At 43.3% G+C, this 22,244-nt stretch overlaps 1 protein-coding gene across 2 annotated transcripts; it reads right to left on the reverse strand.

The window, feature by feature from the left end:
• Positions 1 to 1,144: 1,144 nt before the first annotated feature.
• On the reverse strand, positions 1,145 to 20,650 carry dot1l (DOT1-like histone H3K79 methyltransferase). 2 transcript variants are annotated; one of them, XM_070832704.1, is made up of 28 exons: positions 20,296 to 20,650; positions 15,190 to 15,233; positions 14,994 to 15,068; positions 14,202 to 14,265; positions 13,637 to 13,865; positions 13,206 to 13,300; positions 12,551 to 12,613; positions 12,422 to 12,477; positions 12,193 to 12,272; positions 11,246 to 11,314; positions 11,044 to 11,150; positions 9,952 to 9,993; positions 9,758 to 9,853; positions 9,305 to 9,527; positions 8,981 to 9,094; positions 8,430 to 8,521; positions 7,964 to 8,065; positions 7,560 to 7,697; positions 7,226 to 7,351; positions 6,483 to 6,922; positions 6,259 to 6,355; positions 5,986 to 6,135; positions 5,694 to 5,736; positions 4,968 to 5,590; positions 4,467 to 4,672; positions 4,151 to 4,224; positions 3,365 to 4,057; positions 1,145 to 1,662 (listed from the first exon to the last, which is right to left on the reverse strand). In XM_070832704.1, the coding sequence occupies exons 1-28, from the start codon at positions 20,374 to 20,376 to the stop codon at positions 1,655 to 1,657; spliced, it is 4,230 nt and encodes a 1,409-aa protein (XP_070688805.1). In that variant the 5' UTR covers positions 20,377 to 20,650; the 3' UTR covers positions 1,145 to 1,654. The 2 variants fall into 2 exon arrangements, with proteins under 2 accessions (XP_070688805.1, XP_070688804.1); XM_070832703.1 differs by lacking the exon at positions 1,145 to 1,662 and adding an exon at positions 1,773 to 2,660.
• Positions 20,651 to 22,244: the final 1,594 nt, after the last annotated feature.

Genomic DNA, 22,244 nt, shown 5'->3' on the forward strand with positions numbered 1-22,244 from the left:
AACACGCTTAGCTTAAGAGTTAAAAATTCCTGCTGTAAGAATAAATCTGCTGCGGTCCCACGTGGTAGTGTGATTCACCTAATTGACTGAAGAAAATGTTAATAAATACAGAAATTAGTTGAATGTTCTGTGGTTTTACTGTAATTCTTTACACCTGGATGCAGTTTTACTAAACTTACTAAACAGTGTAGCCACAGCGCTTTGAGTCTCAACTAAAGAGTGACTGACGACGTCTACACAGAGAACCATCCCATTAAATGAATTGCATGGGGTCTTTTTAAAAATCAAAAATGTACTCGGTTCTGCTCAGCATTATTGGCACCCCTTGATATGTTGCTTACTCACCATTTGTTTTTTGTTTTTTTTTAGAATCAGGCTGAAATTAGAAAGAACATTGCTGTGTTCAAACATACATTGATGTTCTCGCATATTCTTCACTGTTCATTCAAGAAAGTTATAAGTCTGATTAGTGTCACAAAATACTAAAAAAAAAGCTCCTTTCTGAAGTAAACAAAGAAACTTTCACTGATATGTTAAACATCTGAAATTAGAAGAGAAACACTAAATACCTGAAAAATTATTTCAATCACTCCAATTGTGAACCTAATCCGTTTTGCTCCAGATAGCAGCAAAGAAAGAAAATGTTAGTTTTGTGTGCCAAAAAGGGCAACCAGAAGAACATTTTACAATTATAAAACAATTATGTTTCAATTATGTACCACTTTGCTTTTAAGAAAAGGGCCTTGAGATTAAGTACCGCACATTTTTTCATTTTCTCCACTTTGAAATTATTGTAAATCATCAAAAAAACAAAAAAGAATTTAAGGGGTGTCAACAAACCAGCCAGGACTTGTACATCTTCTGCTACATGAGTAGCTGCGTCTTTCTATCCAGTGTGAAATCAGTTCAAAAGTTCCTCATCTTGTTTCATATTCTAACTTGTTGCAAGAAACATTGAAGGTGAGGGTTAGATTTAGGGTTGAAGGTGAAAAATAAAGATAAAAGAGCGTGCATGCAGAGAGGCGAACCTGCATGATGTCTGAGCAGAGTTCAGTGAACTGGTCTGTGTGTGTGTGTGTGTGTGTGTGTGTGTGTGTGTGTGTGTGTGTGTGTGTGTGTGCAAACACATGTGCACATGAAACTTTGAAAGGAACGTGACGTGATGAGACTCGGCTCAAACAGGCGGACTTGTGTGCTTCAATCGATCATGTTGAAGGTTACATTAAACCAATGAAAACAGATTCTTTTGCTGAACACTAGTTGCTATAATAGTGACTAGGACAAAAATAAGACACACTATCATACTATTGAGCACCCTGGTGTTAAACCAGACATCTTGATAGTTCAGTCAGCGCTGGGCAGCAGCCAGTACTGATGTCCATATTGTAAAATCTTCAACATTGTCACACTCCACACATAAACATGACCAGTGCTTATGAATTCTGCTCAAGGTGACCATAGTGGTGGTTTGGTTTGTGTGTGTGTGTGTGTGTGTGTGTATATGTACACGTTTGTGTCGGAGATCCCAGTACAGAAGCCGGTCTTGGAGGCGGTTGGGTAGTGCAGACGTTTTTGAAGCACCAGTGAGTGAGGAGAGTGCCTTGGTCCACACCTGGACATTTGCATAGTTTATTTAATATTGAGGTAGTTTTATTCAATTACCTGAAACATCAAAGAAGAGAGAAGAAAAAGACACCATGAGTGACCCTTAGTCGGATTCTACACAGCAATAAACAAATGAGCCATAGCAGCATTAAATTCAGTCACTTTCAAAATCCAAAACTTATTATCCAACATGGTTTTTATACTTAAAATCTAAGAACTGTCTTACCTTGTTCAATCAGAACAACAGCATGTGGGAGCACAGAGAAAACAGGTATCCTGTCTGTCTCCCTCCCTATCAGTCTCTCTCTCTCTCTCTCTCTCGCTCTCTCATTCTCTCCCTCTTTCCACTCTGTGATTGCCCTTCCCATCTCCATCCTCCCCCACTTCCCCTCACCCCCCCAAACCCTATCTAGGTCGGGAGCTGGGGAGCTGGGAGGTGTTGTAGGTACCATGCATGCCCTGAGTCCTCCACATGCTCCCGCCACCACCTGAGCTGCTGGCTGGTGGTGGTGGGGGCTGCCGAGGGGAGTAGTGCACTGCGAATGGACGAGACGAGGAGGTTGACAGAGAGGCAGAGGACAGGGAAGCAGTTGCGGCGGCAGCAGAGACAGAGGCAGAGGAGGCAGAGGTGGAGGACGAGATGGAGAGAGAGAGGGATGACTGTGCTCGCTGGTGGTGGAGAGAGGAGTGGGACAGACGGGAGGGGTGGAGGGAGTCTAATCGAGAGGATGGCAGGGCGTCAGAGTGCGTGGGTGTTGAGGAGGAGGAGACGCTGTGCAGGGGTGGGGGAGGGGGGAGGGAGAGCGTGGGAGGAGAAGGGCTATGCAGGACCGACTGGATGCGGCTGTGCTGGGCCTGGGACAAGGACAGGGGGAGAGGTGAAGACACGGAGGCCAGGCGCGTGGAGGCTGGTTGGGGAGTGATGTGCTGCTGGGTTTGGGAGGAGGTAGAGGAAGAGGATGAGGGACTGAGCAGAGAGCTGAGGCCTCCAGAGGTGGGCAGCGTCGCCCCAAACTGATGGGAGGACACTGTGGGAACCACGTGGTGAAATATACCTGCAAATCACACAGCAGAAACGGAGGGAGGGAAGGAGGGGAGGGGGCGAGAGAGTGGAGACAGAGGGAAGAGAGAGCAGATAAAAGTGGCAAGAGAGCGAGAGGGAGGGGGACAAAGAGAGAAGCAAGGACTGAGCCAGGTTGTGCATAGCAGCAAGCAAGTCTTCGACAAGCACACAGAAAGCAGACAGAGTCAGTCCACTGTGTCTCTAAGTAAAACAAATCAGTCTGGCCAATTCAGGACTGCACTAAAACACTGATTTTTGAGTTGATTTTTAATTACAAGTGAAATGACTCTGACATACAACTCCAACAGATACACCCACAGAAAACGACAACATAGTTTTGTGAAACATGTAAATTCATGGTCAATCACAGATTTTGAGGCAAATCATTAGTTCAGATTTTTCTATTTAACATTTTTCTTACCATTGATTGTGCTAGAAATGCAACATTTTCCAAGGGTGTTTCCAACTGTAACACTCAAGCAGCCAGTCAAAGCGAGGCAGCACAGAGAGTCAAACTGTCAGCAAGGCAGCAGCATTGGACCTCCACTTACCTGGCTCTACTTCAGGCCCATTCCCTCCGACTCACGCTATTCTTTATCAAGATGACCCAAGGCTAAGACTATGACCTCACTCTTGACTGCTCAATGATCCTGAGGTAGAACTTTAAATGATCAGTTTGCTGTTAGTAATGCTCACCTCCAGCCGCTCCCCCTGCCAGCCCAGCGCTGGAGAAGCTTCCCAGGGCAGAGTGCCCGTTGACGAGCCGTGGGGTCCCACTCACTGTGGATCCACCAGTCTGGGCCCCGAACAAAGACTGTAAGACTGAGGTCCCTCCAAGTGGGAACTGAGACCCCAGGTACTGTCCCACAGATGAACCTGCGGTTGAGGAAACTGCTACAGGACTGCCTCCCACTTTCCCACTAAGAATGCCCCCTCCACTGCTGGCAGCGGCAGATATAAAGAGGTTTTGACTGGCCAGGCTGCTGCTCGCCTTCAGGTCCCAGTCACGAGGGGCCTTCTGCTTCTGGAGGGCCTGCCGTTGGTCTGAACCACTGCCTCCCTGGGCACCACCACCACTGCTGCTGCTGCCACCCCGGGTTCCTGCCTCCTGACTGAGGAAAGGGTTGGGAGTCATGTAGCTGGACGACTCTCCATCACTCCCTTTCCTCACCTGCTGATGCTGCTGTTTGTGGTCTGAATCTGAGTCTGTGCCCCGGCTCGACCCCCCCATGCCGAACGGAGAGCCCCCTTGTCTCAGGTCAGAGTTGGGTTGCTTGGGGTCAGAAATGGGTGAAAAGGTGGACTTCCACTTGCTGGTAGAGGACAAGGAGGATGAAGAGGAGGCCTCACTGCCTGTGCTGTTACCACTGCTGCTACCAGATTTCCGGCCTGGTGGTGGAAAAAAGAAAGACGGGTTAGCACAAAGAAGCAGAAGTGCAAAATTAAGTTTTTACTTTAAAAAGTGATATTTTCTTTTCTTACCTCTTTCACCATCCCCTAGTCTACCGGGTCCATCTCTGCTCTCCAGGGATATAGTGGCAATTTTCCTTTCAATTCTAAAGAATGCAACACAAAGAATAATAAAAATAAACACACAATCGCAAGGAAAGTCATCATTAACTTCAGATTAAAATAGGGGAGATGCACCTGGTTACCAAGCAACAACCTAGAAGTATTCAGAAAAAAAGGACAATAGCTTGCAGCTGTAGTGGAGACCAGCTGAGTCATCGAGCATAAAGGGCAGCTCAGCAGGTACATAGTAGTTACTCTTATATTCGCATCATTATGACTCCATTACCGTGAACTGGAGCTGTCAGCGGGGTATCCTGAGTCCTCATCGTCGGAGCTGGGGGCTGAGGAGTATCGACCTGTGCCATTGATCTCCAGGGGGCGCTCTCTCTTCAAGATGGGAGGCTGGTCCAAGTCAGGCCCGCTGGGGCTGCGGCTGGATTGTTCTGGGGAGGAGATGGCAGAGATCTCCAGAGGCTGGTTGATGTTGTTCACCTGTTGGGACAAAGGACATGCTGATTACATCCAGTGGACGCCTGGGAATAACAATAAGCCTGTTATAACAATCTCAAAGCATTTGTCCACTGAGAAATATGGGTGTAAATGCACCACAGATGCACTGTTGACAAGCTGCGCTCATCAGACACCAGAAATGTGTCTGTAAGGTCCGATTGTTCAACTAGTTAACTTCATTAAATCACAAAATATAACAAAATGAAACCATGAAAATCTATATGATATCATATCAGGGTCTTGTCAGTTTTCTCTATTCATGTTTCTGGTGACTCACCATGGAGTTAATGTTGAGTGGCGACCCTGAGGAGTGGTTGTTGGAGCTGAGACCAGGAAATGACCTCCTCTTGGGGGATCCGCTGGCCGTGACAGCCACATTAGAGGTGCGTTTCCTTCTCCCCCGCTTACGACCCTCTTGAGAGCCAAGACTGTGAGAGGAGTGCGATGATGACATATGTGTGGTGGGGTGAGTGTGCTGTGTGCCGGGGGACTGGTGGTGGTGGTTTCCATGGTTACTGTGGTATCCCTGCTTGGCTGAGTTGCCAGGATGATGGTGGAGGCGTGATCCTCCGGCCATGCTGCCTCCACTGCCTGACGATGAAGTAGACGAGGAGGAAGAGGAGGAAGAGAAGAAGATTCTCCTCCGCAGTTCACTGTCCTGGGGCTCCGTGTCAGATTCACCTCCCTGGTGATCCTGTCCATCCTCTGGAAGAATCCTCGGGGGTCCATCTGCATACTGTAGCACCCCTCCAGTGCTGAGCGGAGGGCTCTGGATGGGACCTCCTCGGCCCATTGGGCCTGTCAAGAGAGTGTTGGTGTGCGGAGGAGGTGATGAAGAAGCACCATTATGGTCCTCAGGATGGGGACCTCCATTCATCAGCCCGGAGCTGGATGAATATCCTACATGGAGACCCCACAGTTAATGTTTCAGGATGCACAGGAAGAACAGTCAAATATAAAACACAACGTATTTAATTCATTAATGTTGAAAGGTAATCCTTACCATTGGTCTGACCTGCCTGAGATACAGGGCTTGGAGTACTTCTCTGAAATTATGAATACAGAAAATATATCACTATATGAAATCCAAAGAAACCATTTCAGAAATCAAAAAATATCTAGTGTTTTAAAAACTTAATGCTATAATTATCAAGGTCAATTGACCAGGATTCGATCATAACATACATGTACACACCAATCAAATTCTTCACAAGTGACTGTTATTACATCTGGATTAATACGTGTAGTACTTCAGTGTGGTACTGTAATGTAGATACTGTCGTTAATGTACTGACCAGTCTCTCAGCACGACTGGGGAGCACCACGCTGGCCAGGGGGATGCTGACTGGTAGTTTACTTGGGTGGACAGTGCTCAGAGGGATACTTATTGGAAGGCTTGTGATGCTGTTGTCACCCTGAACAGATGGACTCCTCTCCTTACCACCCTATATAAGAGAGCAAAGGGAAAATCAATGTGTGAGCCAAATAATGAAGGAACAGTAGAAAATTGTATGCTTACAGAGAGATGAACGGCGTGAATGCAAAGACGGCAAAGAAAGATTATTAACCCTGTCAGAACTTTTAGGAGTATTCTGGGCATCAGATGCACTGGGAGAGGGGCAGTTCTGTTTGGCTCCAAGTGGAGAGTTAACGCCACCCAATTCCCTGGAAAAACAAACAGACACATTCAGCTTCAACTAGTTAGGTGTACATTGCCTCGGGGAGCAAACTGGAGACCTTGAAAATAAAAACATTCCTTATTGAAAATTAGCAGCTTTTTGTTACAACCAACCTATGTGTGGTCAGTCCTGGACCTCTCAGGTGAGCAGAGGCATTGGGGTCCTGATTAAGGTGCCTCCGCAAGGCGATCTTGGCAGGGGAGAAGCGTGTGTAATCAGGTAGGGCGTAGGAGGAACTTTGCTGCCTCTGCCGGGCATCAGGGGTGGCAGGTACAATCTCGTGGTCTGGAGAGATGGGCAGGTAGCGAGAAAGCAGCTCTCCTTTGGTGTTGGTCCGATCAAAACAGGGTGAGCTGGTGCCATTGATGGACAGCTCTGGGCTTACACCATTGAGGGCTGGGGCTGAAGACAGGCCAAGCTTAGAGGAGTCCATGTCTGTGGAAGAGCGTGATTCCAGACTCTTTCTGTATGGAGAGCCCTCACGGGGGCTGTAAGATTTGAGCTGAAGCAGCTCCTGCTGCCTTTGACTTTTCTCCAGCTCCACAATGCTGATCTACAGAGAGACACCAGGGGGAGCCATTACACTGGAAAACAGACGTTCTGCAACAATGCTGACATGTCTAGGAAAATGTTTGTGACAACAATTCATCAGCTCTTCCTGAAAGCTACATTTTGTTCATAGTTTAGGTGACAAGGCTAATTCCTTTTAATATCTCTCCGAGCAAGTGGGACAGATGACAGGATGGAAGAAGAGGCCAGAGAACACAGCAAGCATGGAGGAGTGTACAAGAGGTGGAAGAGAAAGATACAACCATTTGGAAATGAATCCAAGAAATGAAGGAGCTCGACTGTGTACCTGCAGCTCCAAGCAGTGTCTCTGTTTTTCAGAGATTTGCCTGCGTAGCGCCTGCTTCTCCTTCAACAAACTCTCCAGACACAAAGAGCCCCAATCTAGCTTTAGCTCCTCACATCGAGACTTCAGCTGGAAAACAACAGAGACACACACTTGAAGTTATTTGTTTGCTTGGAGAATACTCTAGCAATATTAACATAAAGTACAACACTGTACAAGCGGGAGCCAAACTAGGATTTCGGGAGTGACAACAGGTGTGAACGAGTGGGGATGATGCTGCAGTAGGAGGAGTTTGTAGGACATCATGACGACATAGGATCAAGCCCTGAGGTCTCACCAGAAGCAGGCTGTGGTCCCTAAGCAAGGCCATGTCTCTCTCAAGCTGCTTCGTCTGCTCCTTCAGCTGACGATTGTGGGCCGATATCTCCTTCTGGGCCTGCAGCAGGTCCTCCACAGTCAAGGCTTTCACTCCCAGCTGATCACACACACAGACATAGAAGACGTCATAAATCAGTTAGAATTACATCATGCCTAAAGAGCTATTTCACATCATTGTTTTTCCGAACTAATCATTATTAAACATGATGTACTTGGCGATACAGATAAATGTGTATTTCTATGCACACTTAATTTAATAAATGACATCATAAAATCACTTTATTTATAAGCACGCTAAAAGAACGTTAGCGGGAACATTGCGGACAGCTGTGATATGAGGAGCAATAAAGCAGCAGCTCCCACCTCATCTAGTTTGGTCTGAAAGAGACCTTTGATCTTGTCCTTGTGTGACTGACAGACAGAGTGGAGCTGCTCCGCCTGCCCTGACAGGTCCCTGTGTTTTTGCTAGACAGAGAGGAAAACATGAATACAGGTCAAGGGGAAAAATGATGCCAGTTGCATAATGAAATTATATTTCTAGGTAGACAGCACATGTTTGAATAAATGCCACTTAACCCTTGCATGGTGTTCGAGTCTGTGGGACCCGTTTTCATTTTTTTATCAAGAGAAAAATGATACGACTCATTGGCCTTGGCTCATATTGATGAATCTGAGTTTGAAAAAATGATTAATCGTATAATTTTTCTTTTGACAAAGAACATGAAAACGGATGAAATCGGGTCCCACAAACCCGAACACCATACAAGGGTTAATGTACTATATATGATATATCTAAATCAGTAATGTTTGTGAAGGAATCATTATTTACCTTCTCCTGTTCTAGAAGCTGCTGCAGGTTGGAGCGGTACTGAGGAGTCTTCATGTAGGTCATAAACTGGAGGTATTGAACTTTGATGTTATCTGTAACAAAATGTAGGTTGGGAACACAGAGGGAGCAAGAGGGCAAAAACAGAGCAAACATGATTAGGTTGTTCAGCAACAAACACACAAACACAGTCTTACACCACATCTAGTATTTAAGAACAAACTGAAATTAATGAGCATCTGCCTCTGATCATTTGACCTCTCATTTGTAAAGTCTGCTCCTCTCGATATCTTAGATACTTAAATATGATTGAAGAGTGTAGACTTATGCAATAAGCTTTCAATAAGATCAAATACGGATAATTCTTTAATATTAATTCTTTAAAAATGACACCACACTTCCAAAACCATGTTGACCAAGCTGTAACTGTATTAAAACAATAACATTATCAATTAAAGTCAACTGTATTTTGTATACAGATTTGTACGAAGTAGACATGGTATAATATTGTATGACTTGACAGCAGTTTTGAGTGCGAGGCTTTATCAGCTCACCTAGCAGTTGTTGCAGACCAGGAGGAGTCGGGCTCAGCAGCAGTTGACTAGAGGGATAGTGCTGGACCTTGGGAGGTAGCTGGTAGAAGGGACTCTGAGGTGGCCGGTATGCATCTGCACACATCAGGAGTATATTTATATTAAAATAAGATCTCCAAGTCATACAGTGTAGATTAAAAGAGCCATTTCTTATATAAGAGGCATCTAAAAGCAAATGTGTACTGTTAGAAAGTCTTAAAAAAATTAACATAGAGCTTTTTATGTTTGCGCGCGTGTGTGTGTGTGTGTGTGTGTGTGTGTGTGTGTGCGTGTGTGCTCTCTGACCCTGAGGGGGTGCCGCAGAAAGGGTCTTTGCATGCAGCAAGTCCAAAGCGCTCTGATTCTTCTTGTTTTTCTTCTCAGCAGCCGGAGCGGCTTTCTTGGGTCGACCTCGCTTCTTGTTGTTCAGCTTGCGGCCTTTGGACAAGAGTCGGGCTCTCCGGGGTTTGGCAGAAGGCTTGACCACTGTCACCAAGCTCGGACGCTCCTCTTCACCACAAGAGTCCTGCTGTAATACACATTGAAATAAAAACCACACACAGACATTCGTATTCATATAGTGAGCATATGAGTTTACCTTTCTGTGTTGATACAAGTGTTGAGATTTGAAAAAAACATTTCAGGGACAAAATGGCACACAACATAGTAAAAGGTCCTGCACCGAAAGTTGATTTATACCAAATCTCCATCTAACTTGTCATTCCCACATAAAGTCTTGTAAATCCATGCATGTCCTACCTTATTTTGTTCTTTAGGTTTTGTGGGCGTGGTGCTATTGCTTTTATTGTCCTTCGTATCCTTCTGCTGGCGTCGCCTAGCTGCCTCTTGCTCCTCCTGATAGAGGATGAACCAATTTAATTGTTTGATACAGAAAATATGGCGAGTCCACAGACATTGTCAATACACTATCCTTAGTGTAGAACATGACTTACCCTGAGTTTAGGATTTTTGAGACTAGCAAAATAGTTTTCAAGCTGAAAGACAGGACAAGGAAATATTAATTGAATAACGTTTAAGTGTTCACATTCAGAATCATCTTTACGGGGACTAAACAGCTAAAACAACAAAGACCAGGCTGAACAAAGGTAAACAAATATTGAACTACTGTATAATGTACAGATATAAATATTTATACATATAAATAAGAATACCTATAAAAAAAATCATGAAAACTGTAAACAAGAAGACAACAGTGCAGTGGTTGAGAGTAACTTGTGGTTAAAATCCTGATTATATTATGATATTAATGGCAACACCAGTTTAAATCAAATCCTGAGCATGTCAGAGGCCTCCTTTTTGGTTAGTTAGCTGTATTTGTCTTTCTGTGACATCTTTTGGATTATGAATGCAGATAAGCATTCATTTGATTTAATGTAGGCACAAAACCTACACACATGACATCAGCAGGCTGTTGTGTTTGTACAACTTTCGACGGAGGACCTGAGATGACGCAGAGCTGTCGATCAGTCACCCTTTGCCAGTTCTGTGAGGTTGTTTTGCCTTTACGCATTTACCCGTGCTTAACCATCAAAATCCACCTGTCTAAAGATACAAACAATACAGCCAAATATATACTGAGGCACTATGTCTACTGTGATAGTATTCAAGAAGTTACACCTCACACTGTTGAGCTCACATCTGCTTCTGATGGTTACACAAAAGGGGGCTGTGAGCACTTTTTTTCACTGTTAACCAGGGATTACTTTAATCAACTGCTAGAGTGACACAAAGCTATCTAATGCTATCTAAAGCACTCGTGTTACCCTGTATAACCTCCCGTGTTCTCCTCTCAGATAGCTTACTCCTGGGACTCCAAACTACTCATTTAGACAATACCAGCTGTTATTATGGCTGCCTCTCTCTCCAGTTTAGCTTCCTCTTTGTCTCTGATTACTCTCTGTCTCTTATGCATAATGTGCTATACTGCTTCTGCTGTCATTTAGTGTTTTGTTGGTCTGTCAGGCTCTCTGATAGAAATTCTAGTCTCTACACTTGGGCTTTCCTCCAAGAGTTTTGTTGCTTACTATGGTGCGGTCTATGGTATGCAGGTAGTAGGAAACTGGTTTTCCAGTCCAGGATACGGAGCCCCTGAGTGGAGAAAGCTCCACCACACGCATTATTGTGCCAATGTCTGCAGGAAAGAGAGGAGAAACACTGCAAGTCAGATAACAAATCAAAGGAGCATGAGACGCTGAAATCTGATTATCCACAAGTTGTGGTACTTACCACTCAAGTTTCGACTGTTTATTCTAAAATTTAAAGGTGCAAAAGGTTTGGAGGATACTATTTTTCCACCTGCACAAAGACAACAACAAAAAGACAAAATCATTAAATATGTTTTCTTCTGATAAATTCTAGATGCTGTACAGTGGACACATACAGTGGCTGCTATGGCTCACAACATACAGCAAACACGATATGAAACACAATCACTTCCCCAATTAGAGACAGTAATCATTTGACAAATCATCAATTTGCCATATTAAGTATTAACTGGGAGTCAAACTGGGAGTCAGGTGGTACAGTGGGGGTGAGAGGTCAAAGGTCAAGGGCCAGAAGTTGGCACAGTGGTAAACAGATACCAAAAGCCCATAAAATTTTAAATCAGTAATGAGAACAGTTGAAAAAATATTTTTCCCAGTGAGCAAAGGCCGTGTGTGCTACCAACAGAAGGCTTTGATGTTTTCTTCACATACTAAAAAGGCCTGGTCATGAGAAAAGGCTGCTGAAGTATCAGCTATCCTAATAACCAAAGTGTGACATTTAAATTAACAAATGAACACGTGAAGATAAAAGTAGTGGAGTGAGAATCCCATATTTGTATCTCATTGTATCATTTAGAGAACTAATGTTAACGCTACCAAAAGTATTTGAAAAGGCATTGATGATTCATGATCAGCCTTCAAGTAGCTTCCTAAATTTATATGTATAACCACTTCTGAGATAAATAGCCTCAAATCAACCAAGTTTTTATTGACTGCTCTTGAGGCTGACAGAATGCACTGCTAGAAGGATACTGGACAGATTTCCCACTAGAAAATTAAATAAGAGGCTCAGATAGCAAAAGAATCTCATATCTTCCTCTCTTTTTAGGAGCACTCGGTCTATCCACGACTATAATTCACATGTAGTGATCATAAAAACGATTTAGTGGTTAGCTGAAAAATACTAACCTTCCTTCATGTTAGCAAAACGCTCCTTCAGCTGATGATCTACCTCTGGACCAAAGGCAAAGTTATTCACAAAAATAATACTGGAAGACAGACAAAAAAAGACAAATTTTAGATCTATAGTTGGCAGTTAAAAAGCATTTATCATGAAAGTCACATTTTGAGAGAGAAATATGATTTATAAAAGTTTTCGGACTGTTGCTGTGACCAGGTTTGGTTCTTGTGTTACCACCTTGTGTTGGCGATCCTTTCCTTCCATTCTTCAGACAGAAAGTCACCTCTCTCCAGCTGAAAGAAACACCCAGTATTTAAAGATTGTGTGTGCATTATGATTTAAATGCCACACTAAGAGTCAACTTACTGTGTACTCCCCGTGCTTCTTCCCATACCATTTCATCCACTTTTTAAACTCTTTATCCATGGACTGAAAGAAAAGATATGATTAATATCCAAACAAAATGACAATAAATGTATATTTTTCCAAACAAACAAAAAACAATCAGCACAGGCTGTGCGTGTTCTAGAGAGGAGGATTAGCGAGTTAACAAGAGCCCTTCACTGAAATCCTGGGTATTATGTTCACGGTTCACAGAAAAGCTCCTGAGTTTCTGACACGAGTATGACTGAAAGCCTGTGTCTTTTACCAGCATAACCAACGCTGAGCTTTCGTTGATTTGCAGCTGGACAGGTTAACTGAAGTCAGGTCACATTAGACCAAGAATAGCCCCTTGGCACAACAGTGCAGGGGTTCGTGAGAGGATGAAATGTGAACCAGGAAACCCAATTTGAAGACCATAGGCCATTAAGACACAGCACAGCGGGAATCTATTTTGCCAGATCTATCAGCAGTGGCAATCATGCTGCACCAATACTGCGTCATTTCACCACAATGACAGAGGAAGCAGTGATCTTTGACACAGTGCTGCCGTCTGTCTGTCCAAATGGATATAGTCTCACTTTCCTCTGCTCCCTTTTTGGAATACCCCTCTGATCATGGGACATATTTATGTAGTTACCTCTGCATAGGTAGCTGGAATGTCTGCTTTCTCTACCCCGTAGTAGTGTTTACAATTGGTTGCTGCTGCAACCTGCAGCACTACCTGCCCCACTCCTGCAAAGAACAAACAATAGGTTCGTGATTTACACCACACAGACAAAGACCCTGGGATTGTTAATCTAGCAATCTAGGTTTATACTTGAAAAAATATTTTTCACCTACGCTGGCAAGAATTACATTATCATATTTAATATATATTATTTTTCTTTCATCAAAAACTATTCCCACTACATTCATGTCAACTAATTAAAATATATATCTATATCTATATATCCCCCTAGTTGTCTACTCAGTGGCATAGCTTTGTATGGCAGAAATGGTGTTATGTAAAAGTTATGTTGCATTAATTATTTCTGAGACCATAAAGCCCCAAAATGACAGCAGACTAACCACTGCCGAGGTCAACAAAGGTGTCATCTTCCATCATTTCCATCTCATCGATAATCTGAGACACCAGGTCGAAGGAGGTCTCTCCGTACACCTCAGGAGAGAAGGGCTCATAGTTGTTCAGCTTCTCCGGGTCGGTCACTGAGTGGTTGTAGACCTGCTGAAGGATGTGTCTCAGCAGCCCATTGGAGGGACGCTTGTTCAGCTTCATGGGCTGAGTGGTCCCCTTCCACTATAAAATGGGATTATATATTTATTTACACATTAAAAAAAACACACACACACACACACACACACACACACACACTCAAATCAAGACATTTACAAAGAGATTTAAAAACAAAACCCATAAATAATTGAGAATTGTTCTCATGAAACATCTTACAAAACAAAATAATTAATTATAGATGCATATATTGAACTCATTCTTGTGAGACAGTGTTAGCTAAAGCGGGGGATAGATTCAAAGTAAACCTGGAATAGGCTCACACATATGGTGTTGTTCACTTTTAGTGAACACTGCTAATCTACACGGCACTAAAACACTCACATACACATACAAACTCACCAGCTGGTGAATGCTGTCGATGGCCCTGTTGTACTTGTCACAAAGTCTCTGCATACTCTCAAAGCTGTGAGGAGAGCAAGACACAACGTCTATACCATCATTTTGTACATCTATTTGTGTCACCCATTTTAATGTTGACTTCATAAGGACAATTTTCATCTTAAAAAAGGAAAATCTACCGATTTTCAACTGGCTTTGTATAATCAAACTTTGAGTCATATGTGCAAATCCACAATGTCTCCCTGTCTCCTGCACTGAGAGCTCGCAGGAGTTCCCTGCTCACAAATTCTGCAGGGCGACTTTTGTCGGCTCTTTGACTGAATAACTGACTTAATAGTAAAATAGCAGTAATAATTTTTTCTAAGACAGCTACTCAATTGAACAACAGCCCTTTGAGAGTGGGGTGTCCAGTGAGCTCTCAGTGCAGGCGAGACAGAGGGAAGTCAAACACTGTTCATTATATATACTACCAACATTGTAGTGATACAAAGACAGTGGAAATTGACAAAGAATCCCTTTAATGTAACTTTAAAATTTAGTTAATTGTGGCTTAGATAGGGGACAAGGAAAAAAATACTTATAGCACTTTTGTCTGAGTGAAAACAACCAGACAAATTAGAAACAAAGATTTGTATTTAAACATACAAGCAGTTAGTGCGACTGGATGAAACCTGTTGACAGACAGATTTTCTTTCCTCTTATCTTCACACATTTTTGACATATGATTTTATTTTGAATTCTAGTTTGTTTTTTCAGCGTCACAAAGACATCTGGACATGACCCTTGGCTCACCTCTTGGTGTCGTAATCAATGAGTACATAGTTTTCCATTGCCAGTTTGAGGTCTGGGATCTCCTCACACACCCACCTAGAGAAAGCACACACACATAAAATCATCACTAGATCAACCACATGACAGTCACGCCGTCTGTGTGAACGTGGGAGTGTATATGTGGGAGCTGAGTCAGAGGGGGGAAAAGGTCGCTTACCGAATGGTCTCGATGATTTCATGAGCAGCGTCATGGTGTTTATCCTGACAACAGAAGATGGGGGGGCAACATATTAGACATCTCTCAGTATGATCCATTAAATTCAACAGCACCACAAAATACAGCCTCCAAAATGGCTATAAAATTTAATGAGCACCTCTCAAAAGCAGTCTCAACAAACACTGAACATTATAGCCTTCATGATGGTGGAATATATTGCAGACGTGTTTTATTGGTTTAAGGTATGTGTACCTATGAAACTGGCAACTCTTGGAAAGCTCAAACTGTAAATTTTCTCTTAAAATACAATAAAAACTCTAAAAGACGGCTAACACAGCACATAAAATAAAGAACACCAGTAGCAGTAAGAGTTAAAGTAGCTGCATCTATTTTTAGGTATGAGTCTTTTAAAGCTGGAGTGCAGGACTTTTACATATAAATGAACGCCCTCACCAAACGAGTTCAGTTTTCAGTTTTCTGCCAACTAGCAATGATTGGTTTAACAGTACTGAAGGGGGGCGCAATCGTAACGACGTAGCCATCTACAGAAACAAGGAGAATGGTGGAAAAACCTAAGAAGTTTCTGATGCTCCAGATAAAGAAGAAACTCAAAATACATTAAATTTAAAAAGTAATAAAATCGGCAGTGTTTGTGTTATTACTCTCGCTGCCCGAAGGGAGACAACGGTTCCGCATGGCAAGTTTGATCTTACCATTTCCTTAAACTTCAGCATTTTTAATAAACAAATGTTAGCGTGAAAGGTATCATGAAATTACTGCAATCATGGCTAACAGCAATGTCCCAAATGAATATTAATATGATAATGCAGGATATCATATTGTCAACCAAATAAGAGTTTTAATAACCATTTCCTGACTTTTACTATATTATGTAATTAATGGTAAGCAGACTCAAATGTAAAGTATGCATTAATTAAAAGCAAATGCACACTGTAACAATGTAATTACATCTTCATGTGACAACAGTGAAATGACCACAACATCTATTATGTCTGATTCACCCTCTCAGTAGTAACACCAATGTTGTCTATGTTTACAACACATGTTGCACACTCTGAATGAAGCAGACTCTTTAGCAGTCTATAGATATATAAGTCCGGACATCCAGAAGTGTCAGTCTCAGCATCAAGGCAGCGGTGTGTAGACACAGCACTCGGATATACCTGAATTTATGTATAAAATGAGTGCATTCTAATGTTTTAGTGCAGGTTTCCCAAAAAGGGTGCAAATAAACCATGCCTTAATCTAGAATATGCTTTCAAAATGGATTTATGAGAGACATCTTAAATTAGGATTGGTTAATTCTTAACCATGGAGTCAGTTTAGAAACACACACTCAGTCTATAGTGTGGTCGAATCTTAAGAATAGTCCCTCTTTATGACAATGACGCAAGGCTGCCTGTAGTGATTGTTTATTCCCTGTGTCTCTGGCAACAGGCAGCATTAATCTGAGGTTAAACCTGCCTCCTTATAGACTTAATTTAAATCTTAATTTCATCAGGAGTAACCTTCCTTCAGTAAATCCGTTCAGTTAATTGAAGATTTGGCTCAATTACCAACTATGTCTGAGAAAGACAATCTAAGCTAATATGGTACAAAATGGCACGTTAGTCTAGAAAAAAAAAAGCTAATAGAATAAAATAAGATGAATTTTATTCATCTCATGCAGGGAATCTATAGTTAGAGCTGCTCGGCACACTCTAGCTAGATTACTGTGGGAGTAATGCGACTCAAGTTACACCCAGAGCGCAGCGAGCCTGAGCCTGTTGCCTGAGCTGACCCACTGACCCACTTTCTGTCTCCCGCTCCAGCGCATTGCCAAGGAGAGCCTCTGGTGGAGGGAGAGAAAAGTAGGGGGAAAGTAAGAGAGGAGGAGAAATCGGAGGATAAAAGGAAAGAAAGTGAAAGCAAGAGGATCTAGAAACTGGAAAGAGTGAGGGGGCCGAAGAGAGGAGGGGAAGCCTGGTATTTGTCAGCTGTTTGAGGCCTGGCACAGCAGCCGCAGCTAACAGCTCACAGCCTGGAGCTCCCGGCTTCCCGCTCAATACTGCCCGCCACTACTACGCAAACTTCCGCCAAAGCTCAAACATGCATGCGCGCACACCACACTCAAATATGCATAGCAACACCGGAAATCTACTATTTCTGTTAGCAGCGTGTTCCTGTTTCAGCTATCCTATCAAAGCTAACCACTAGCTGTGATGCTAATACACAGCATGAGCTACAAATCCTCTTCAACACAACAGATTTGACACGCTGTGTTCCACTAAATAGGGAAGGTGGACAAAGTGTGCGAGTGTATGAGAGAGACACTGTTCGAGCGAGCAAACAGTATGCTAAAGGGGGGAGATCGCCTGCTCACACAAAGACGGCACACAGCAACACCAGCACAGGGCTGCTGCTAAAAATAAACACCATCTGAAAGCCAGAGTCAGACAAAAAGAACAGGAGACCCTCCTCCCTACCCACTGTGGGTATACTGACGCATGTACGACTCCTCCTCTCTACAGCACCTCTTCAGTCAATCTCTCCTGACATTAGTGTGACGAATCATGGGCGTAGGGGTTTTACGCTACAACCCCGCTCCACTACTTATACCTCAGCAGCCTACGTGAACAAATGACTCAGGCAGGCGGGCCGCTTACACCCTTACAAATTAACTAACATCTAAAACAAGGTACTGCCGTTGCCTTCTTTTTTCTCTCTTTTATGCAGAGAACTTTTGTGAAAATGATTGTGTGTACTGAGGATTACAAACATATTGCTCCAGAGGAGCTGTATTGACACGTCTTTTTTATTTATCTTAACAGATAAGCACATCTGGTCACATGCTGAGTGCCTACAATTCAACTGGCCTGCACTGACTGGCTGCATGGCTCCAACATAGGAACACTGTGCATTCAAGTGACTTCCATAACCACAATAGCAAGACTGCAAATATGACAGCTGCCTTTTGTTTTTCAATTTCAGTGCCGCAACGACATGTGAATCTTAAGAGCTACGTTCAGACATCAGTGAATTTAATACAGTTATTACAGCCTTATGAAATAAAAGGTGAAGTACACAGGTGAGCACCGAACCAATGACTGCCAGCAGTACTTCAGCAGCAATGTGTCATAAATGCTATGTTGGCCTGGTTAGTGCCCACACCCAGAACCAGATGGACAAAGAGCTGCACCACACCAGAGGTGCTCTTCATATGGAAGCATTTACAGATGCACAGATGTGGGGATTTAGTGGGAGATGGGGAGAAACACAGAGCAAAAGAAAGAAGAGTATTTTTATGGGCTTCATTCTGGGTGCTGGATTAGAGGAACAGCACACCTTATATTACAACAGTCTGCACAACAGCCATGTTGTGTGTATCAAAATACAGACAGCACTGTGTTCATGCTCTGTGGGTGAGATAAGCAATCTTAATGCTCAGTGGGAGTGAGGAATGAATCTACATGAAGCAGGCAGCAAGCAGCTCAACGAGGGTAAAAACTGGTCATAGAAACACTCGAGTACAGACACTGGCATGTGTTTTGGAATTCTATTAATATAGCATTGCTGAATAGGAGCAGTCTCCTCTATCCCACTCCCTGTAGAGTTGACCATATGGACATGAGAGGAGGGAAGGAAAGAGAGGAAGTATTTCCCCTTTGAAAACAGGAGGACAGCGCTGCATGAATAGGCTCCATATTGCAGAGCTCCACATGCAGGACCATCAGCTGTTTCTAATTCAATGCAAAACAGCCAGGCACAGTATGACTAGCAGTCACGCAGGTTAACAGTATAAATTCCTGAAATGCTTGCTCTCGTGTTTATCTTTTACAGAGCATAGCATGAGGAAATGCACGAGGCAGTAAATCCAGAAGGGTGTAACTGTGAGTGTTATCAGACTCTGGCTTGGCGTAGTGGGAAGGTCAACTCTGTCAGCCAAAACAGAGAGGGGCGGCTGATTACATCAACAGCTAACTCTGACTCAGTGACTTGACAGTCATTCAGTTCACAGTGTGGCGATGGGATAAACAAAGTAGTCGGTGGAACTGAAATAACCACACGGCCAGACGAGGTACAGTGTGGGTGGAGACAAGATGTACAAAAAGACCCCACTCAGACATTCTGAGAAACTGAGCCTTTTTTCTGTCAGCACTGACTGTCTCACCACAATTACTATAAATGAGAAACACAGTTTAAAGTAACTAAATACGCCACTGAAACACCACAGAACTTTCAACCGCTTCCCTTTCCGCTTCTCTTCAATGAGTCAACTGCAATCAGCCACTGACGTGTTGACAGCAGGCTACATGGAAACACAACTAGGAGAAAAGATGTGTATTTGCTGGTGATCGGGTCTGTTGCTGCCTGCATAAGTGACAAATCGGGGATCACGTGGATATATAGAGTTCAACCTACCAAACACAACCAGCTGGGCTCAATCTGAAGGATGCCATGAGGTATCAAAACACAGGAAGCACTCGAGGAATATGATAAGGCCATTCACGTGTATGCAGCACCGAGAAATACAATTTACACACAGATACACACTTTGTACATAATCTGCATATGTGTGTGTGTGTGTGATGGTCAGCTGGTATCAAATGGAGGAAAACGAGGCACAACCCATTTATGTACAACTAACATGTATCAGTAGGAGCACGAAGGGTCATGACTAAGACACTTTGAGCAAAAACTATGTTACAGTGAGACTAACACGATGCTGGATGTGAAGGGTCTGTCTAAGTCACTCAAATATCAAAGCACCATGTTATTCCTGACTGTCAAGTCAGAGTTAGTTGTACTGGGCGCTACCGGGTAACGCTAACGTTACTCTGCTCAAATGTACCGTAGACTGTACGGTGCTATTTTATAATAGCGTAATAATTAATGAAGAAACACGAACTAAATATGTGGTCAGCCATGGTAGCTGACTGACACACCACGTCTGTCACCGTCCCGACAAGTATGACCCGATTCCCCTGACGAGCGTGCCATGGCTCCTTCGGCTAGCCACTGCTAGCAGAGAGCTAGCTAACAAAGACAAAAACAAGAGACAAAATCTAAATCTGCAGCCGGCGAGTTTAAAGGTTGAACACTCACGTATACTGGTAATGGCCACGGATAGCCTGCAGGTTCAGCTCCAACCGGCGATTTGAGCTTGAGCTCCAGCTTTTCTCCCATATTACACTCCACGGCGGCTTGGCTGTGATAGGTAGCTAGCTAGCTAGTAACTGCTCTCTGTTAGCCAGCTGGTCGGTTAGCGAGCGAGCTACAACGTGAACATTTTGTAAGGAAAAAAACCGGTGAAACGCGTGGAATAAAAAAAGACGTCGACACTCGTTGCGCGGTAAATACACACACGATACGGCCACGTGTGTGAACGTATCCGCCTCGGTTTTGTATTTTGAATAAAATGCCTGTTTATGTCCACTGGCAATAACACCTCGTCCGTACCGCCGCCATCTTGCCCGGCATGAATATATATGTATGGCAGGGGGCCACTGGAGGCAAAGGGGACACAGACGTCACCGACGGACCCGTGAGCTCAGCACCCAGAGCACGAGCACAGGTAGCATCACCACTCTTTCCTACACGTATACATGTGTGTAAGACTTTTAGGGCTGGATGATAACGCGAAGTATATGAAAGCTCTGTTTTCAGCCTTGATGAATTCAAGTAACCCAATTATCTGCCTGATCTAAATAGTCACTTTAATAAATATGACTATATGATATGATATGATATGATATGATATGATATGATATGATATGATATGTACTCAGGCTAGCATGAACATTTCATTATTATTATTAAACATCATTAAGGCTGTTCATCATGAGGGCACTTTTACTTTAATATAGTTTTTAAATTAAATTAAATTCAATTCAATTAAATTCAATTCAATTTATTTTGTATAGCCCAATATCACAACAGAGTTGTCTCACAGTGTTTTACAAAGTTCACTGAAATAAACAAGAAGTGTAAGCGAACAAACAATCTAATAAAGAGTCCAGCAGTCGATGAGGCCAGTGGATCAGTCCGATGGATCAGTCCGAGGCATCACCTGCCCTTTATGACCCTCCTTCTTCGGGAAGGAAAAACTCAAAAAACCCAGTGGGAAAAGAGAAACCTCCGGGAGCACCACAGTGAAGGAGAGATCCAGCTCCCAAGGACGGACAGGCTGTAGCCTTGGACAGACACACATCCATTGGCTGATGGAGAACCACATCAGCAGGACTAGGACCAGGATCCACAGGAACCAGAGAACCACATCAGCAGGGCCAGGACCAGGATCCACAGGATCCACAGGAACCTGAGAGATGAGAAAGCACAGAAAGGCTCTGGGGAAGATAGCAAGTTAGAGGCAGGCACAAATCAGGGCATAGCATGCTAATTTTTAGGCACTTTAATCGTGTGGTATGTATTGATCATAATATGGTGTATTATTAACAAAATCACCAGCCCCTGGCTAAGTAGATGTAGTATATTGCACATAGCACCTATGGAACATATCATATGATCAGAACATGGAGCAAATGTGTAAACCTGGTGTTTGCAGATGTTTTCACGCTTCCTAAACATCTGTAGAGAGGATTTCAATATTGATTGCACGTTCAATAATTCCTCTTTCAGTTTCCCTCTCTCTCTGTCTCTCCTCCACAGCACAGTTCTAGTCATGCAGCAGAGAGCAGAGTGAGCAGAGTGAGCGCGACATCTGGGTCCTAAAACTGGCCGGCCTGTATGGAATACACATGCTGAATTAATGTTGGTTACACATGCTTGTGATAAGTGAAAGCATGAGACAGGTGCTGTATACAGGTTTCTACCTGTATCAGATCAGTAAAGAAAGACTTCAAAATGTGAGGTGTCTTGCTGTTTTTTTTTGTCATCATCTGCCGTCAGAAGAAGACAGAGCAATAAGTACTGAACCCAGATTGAAACATCCCTGCTTACACTTGAAAACGCATTTCTTGACAGCAGATATAAATTGCCAAGCATCACTGGAAAAGCTGGAAAGTGCATTGGTTTAAGCTGGATGTTGAAAGGAA

The sequence above is a fragment of the Pempheris klunzingeri genome, chromosome 6, assembly GCF_042242105.1.
Source record: "Pempheris klunzingeri isolate RE-2024b chromosome 6, fPemKlu1.hap1, whole genome shotgun sequence".
NCBI classification, from domain to species: domain Eukaryota; kingdom Metazoa; phylum Chordata; class Actinopteri; order Acropomatiformes; family Pempheridae; genus Pempheris; species Pempheris klunzingeri.

What these genes read in the sequence shown, in the direction of transcription:
- dot1l (XM_070832703.1), bottom strand. Translation starts at nt 20,376, where the DNA reads ATGGGAGAAAAGCTGGAGCTCAAGCTCAAATCGCCGGTTGGAGCTGAA. An exon ending in TCGACAGCATTCACCAGCTG is followed by an intron (nt 13,866 to 14,201) that starts GTGAGTTTGTAT and finishes CCCATTTTATAG; the next exon opens with TGGAAGGGGACCACTCAGCC. An exon ending in CCAGGACTGACCACACATAG is followed by an intron (nt 6,356 to 6,482) that starts GTTGGTTGTAAC and finishes TTGTTTTTCCAG; the next exon opens with GGAATTGGGTGGCGTTAACT.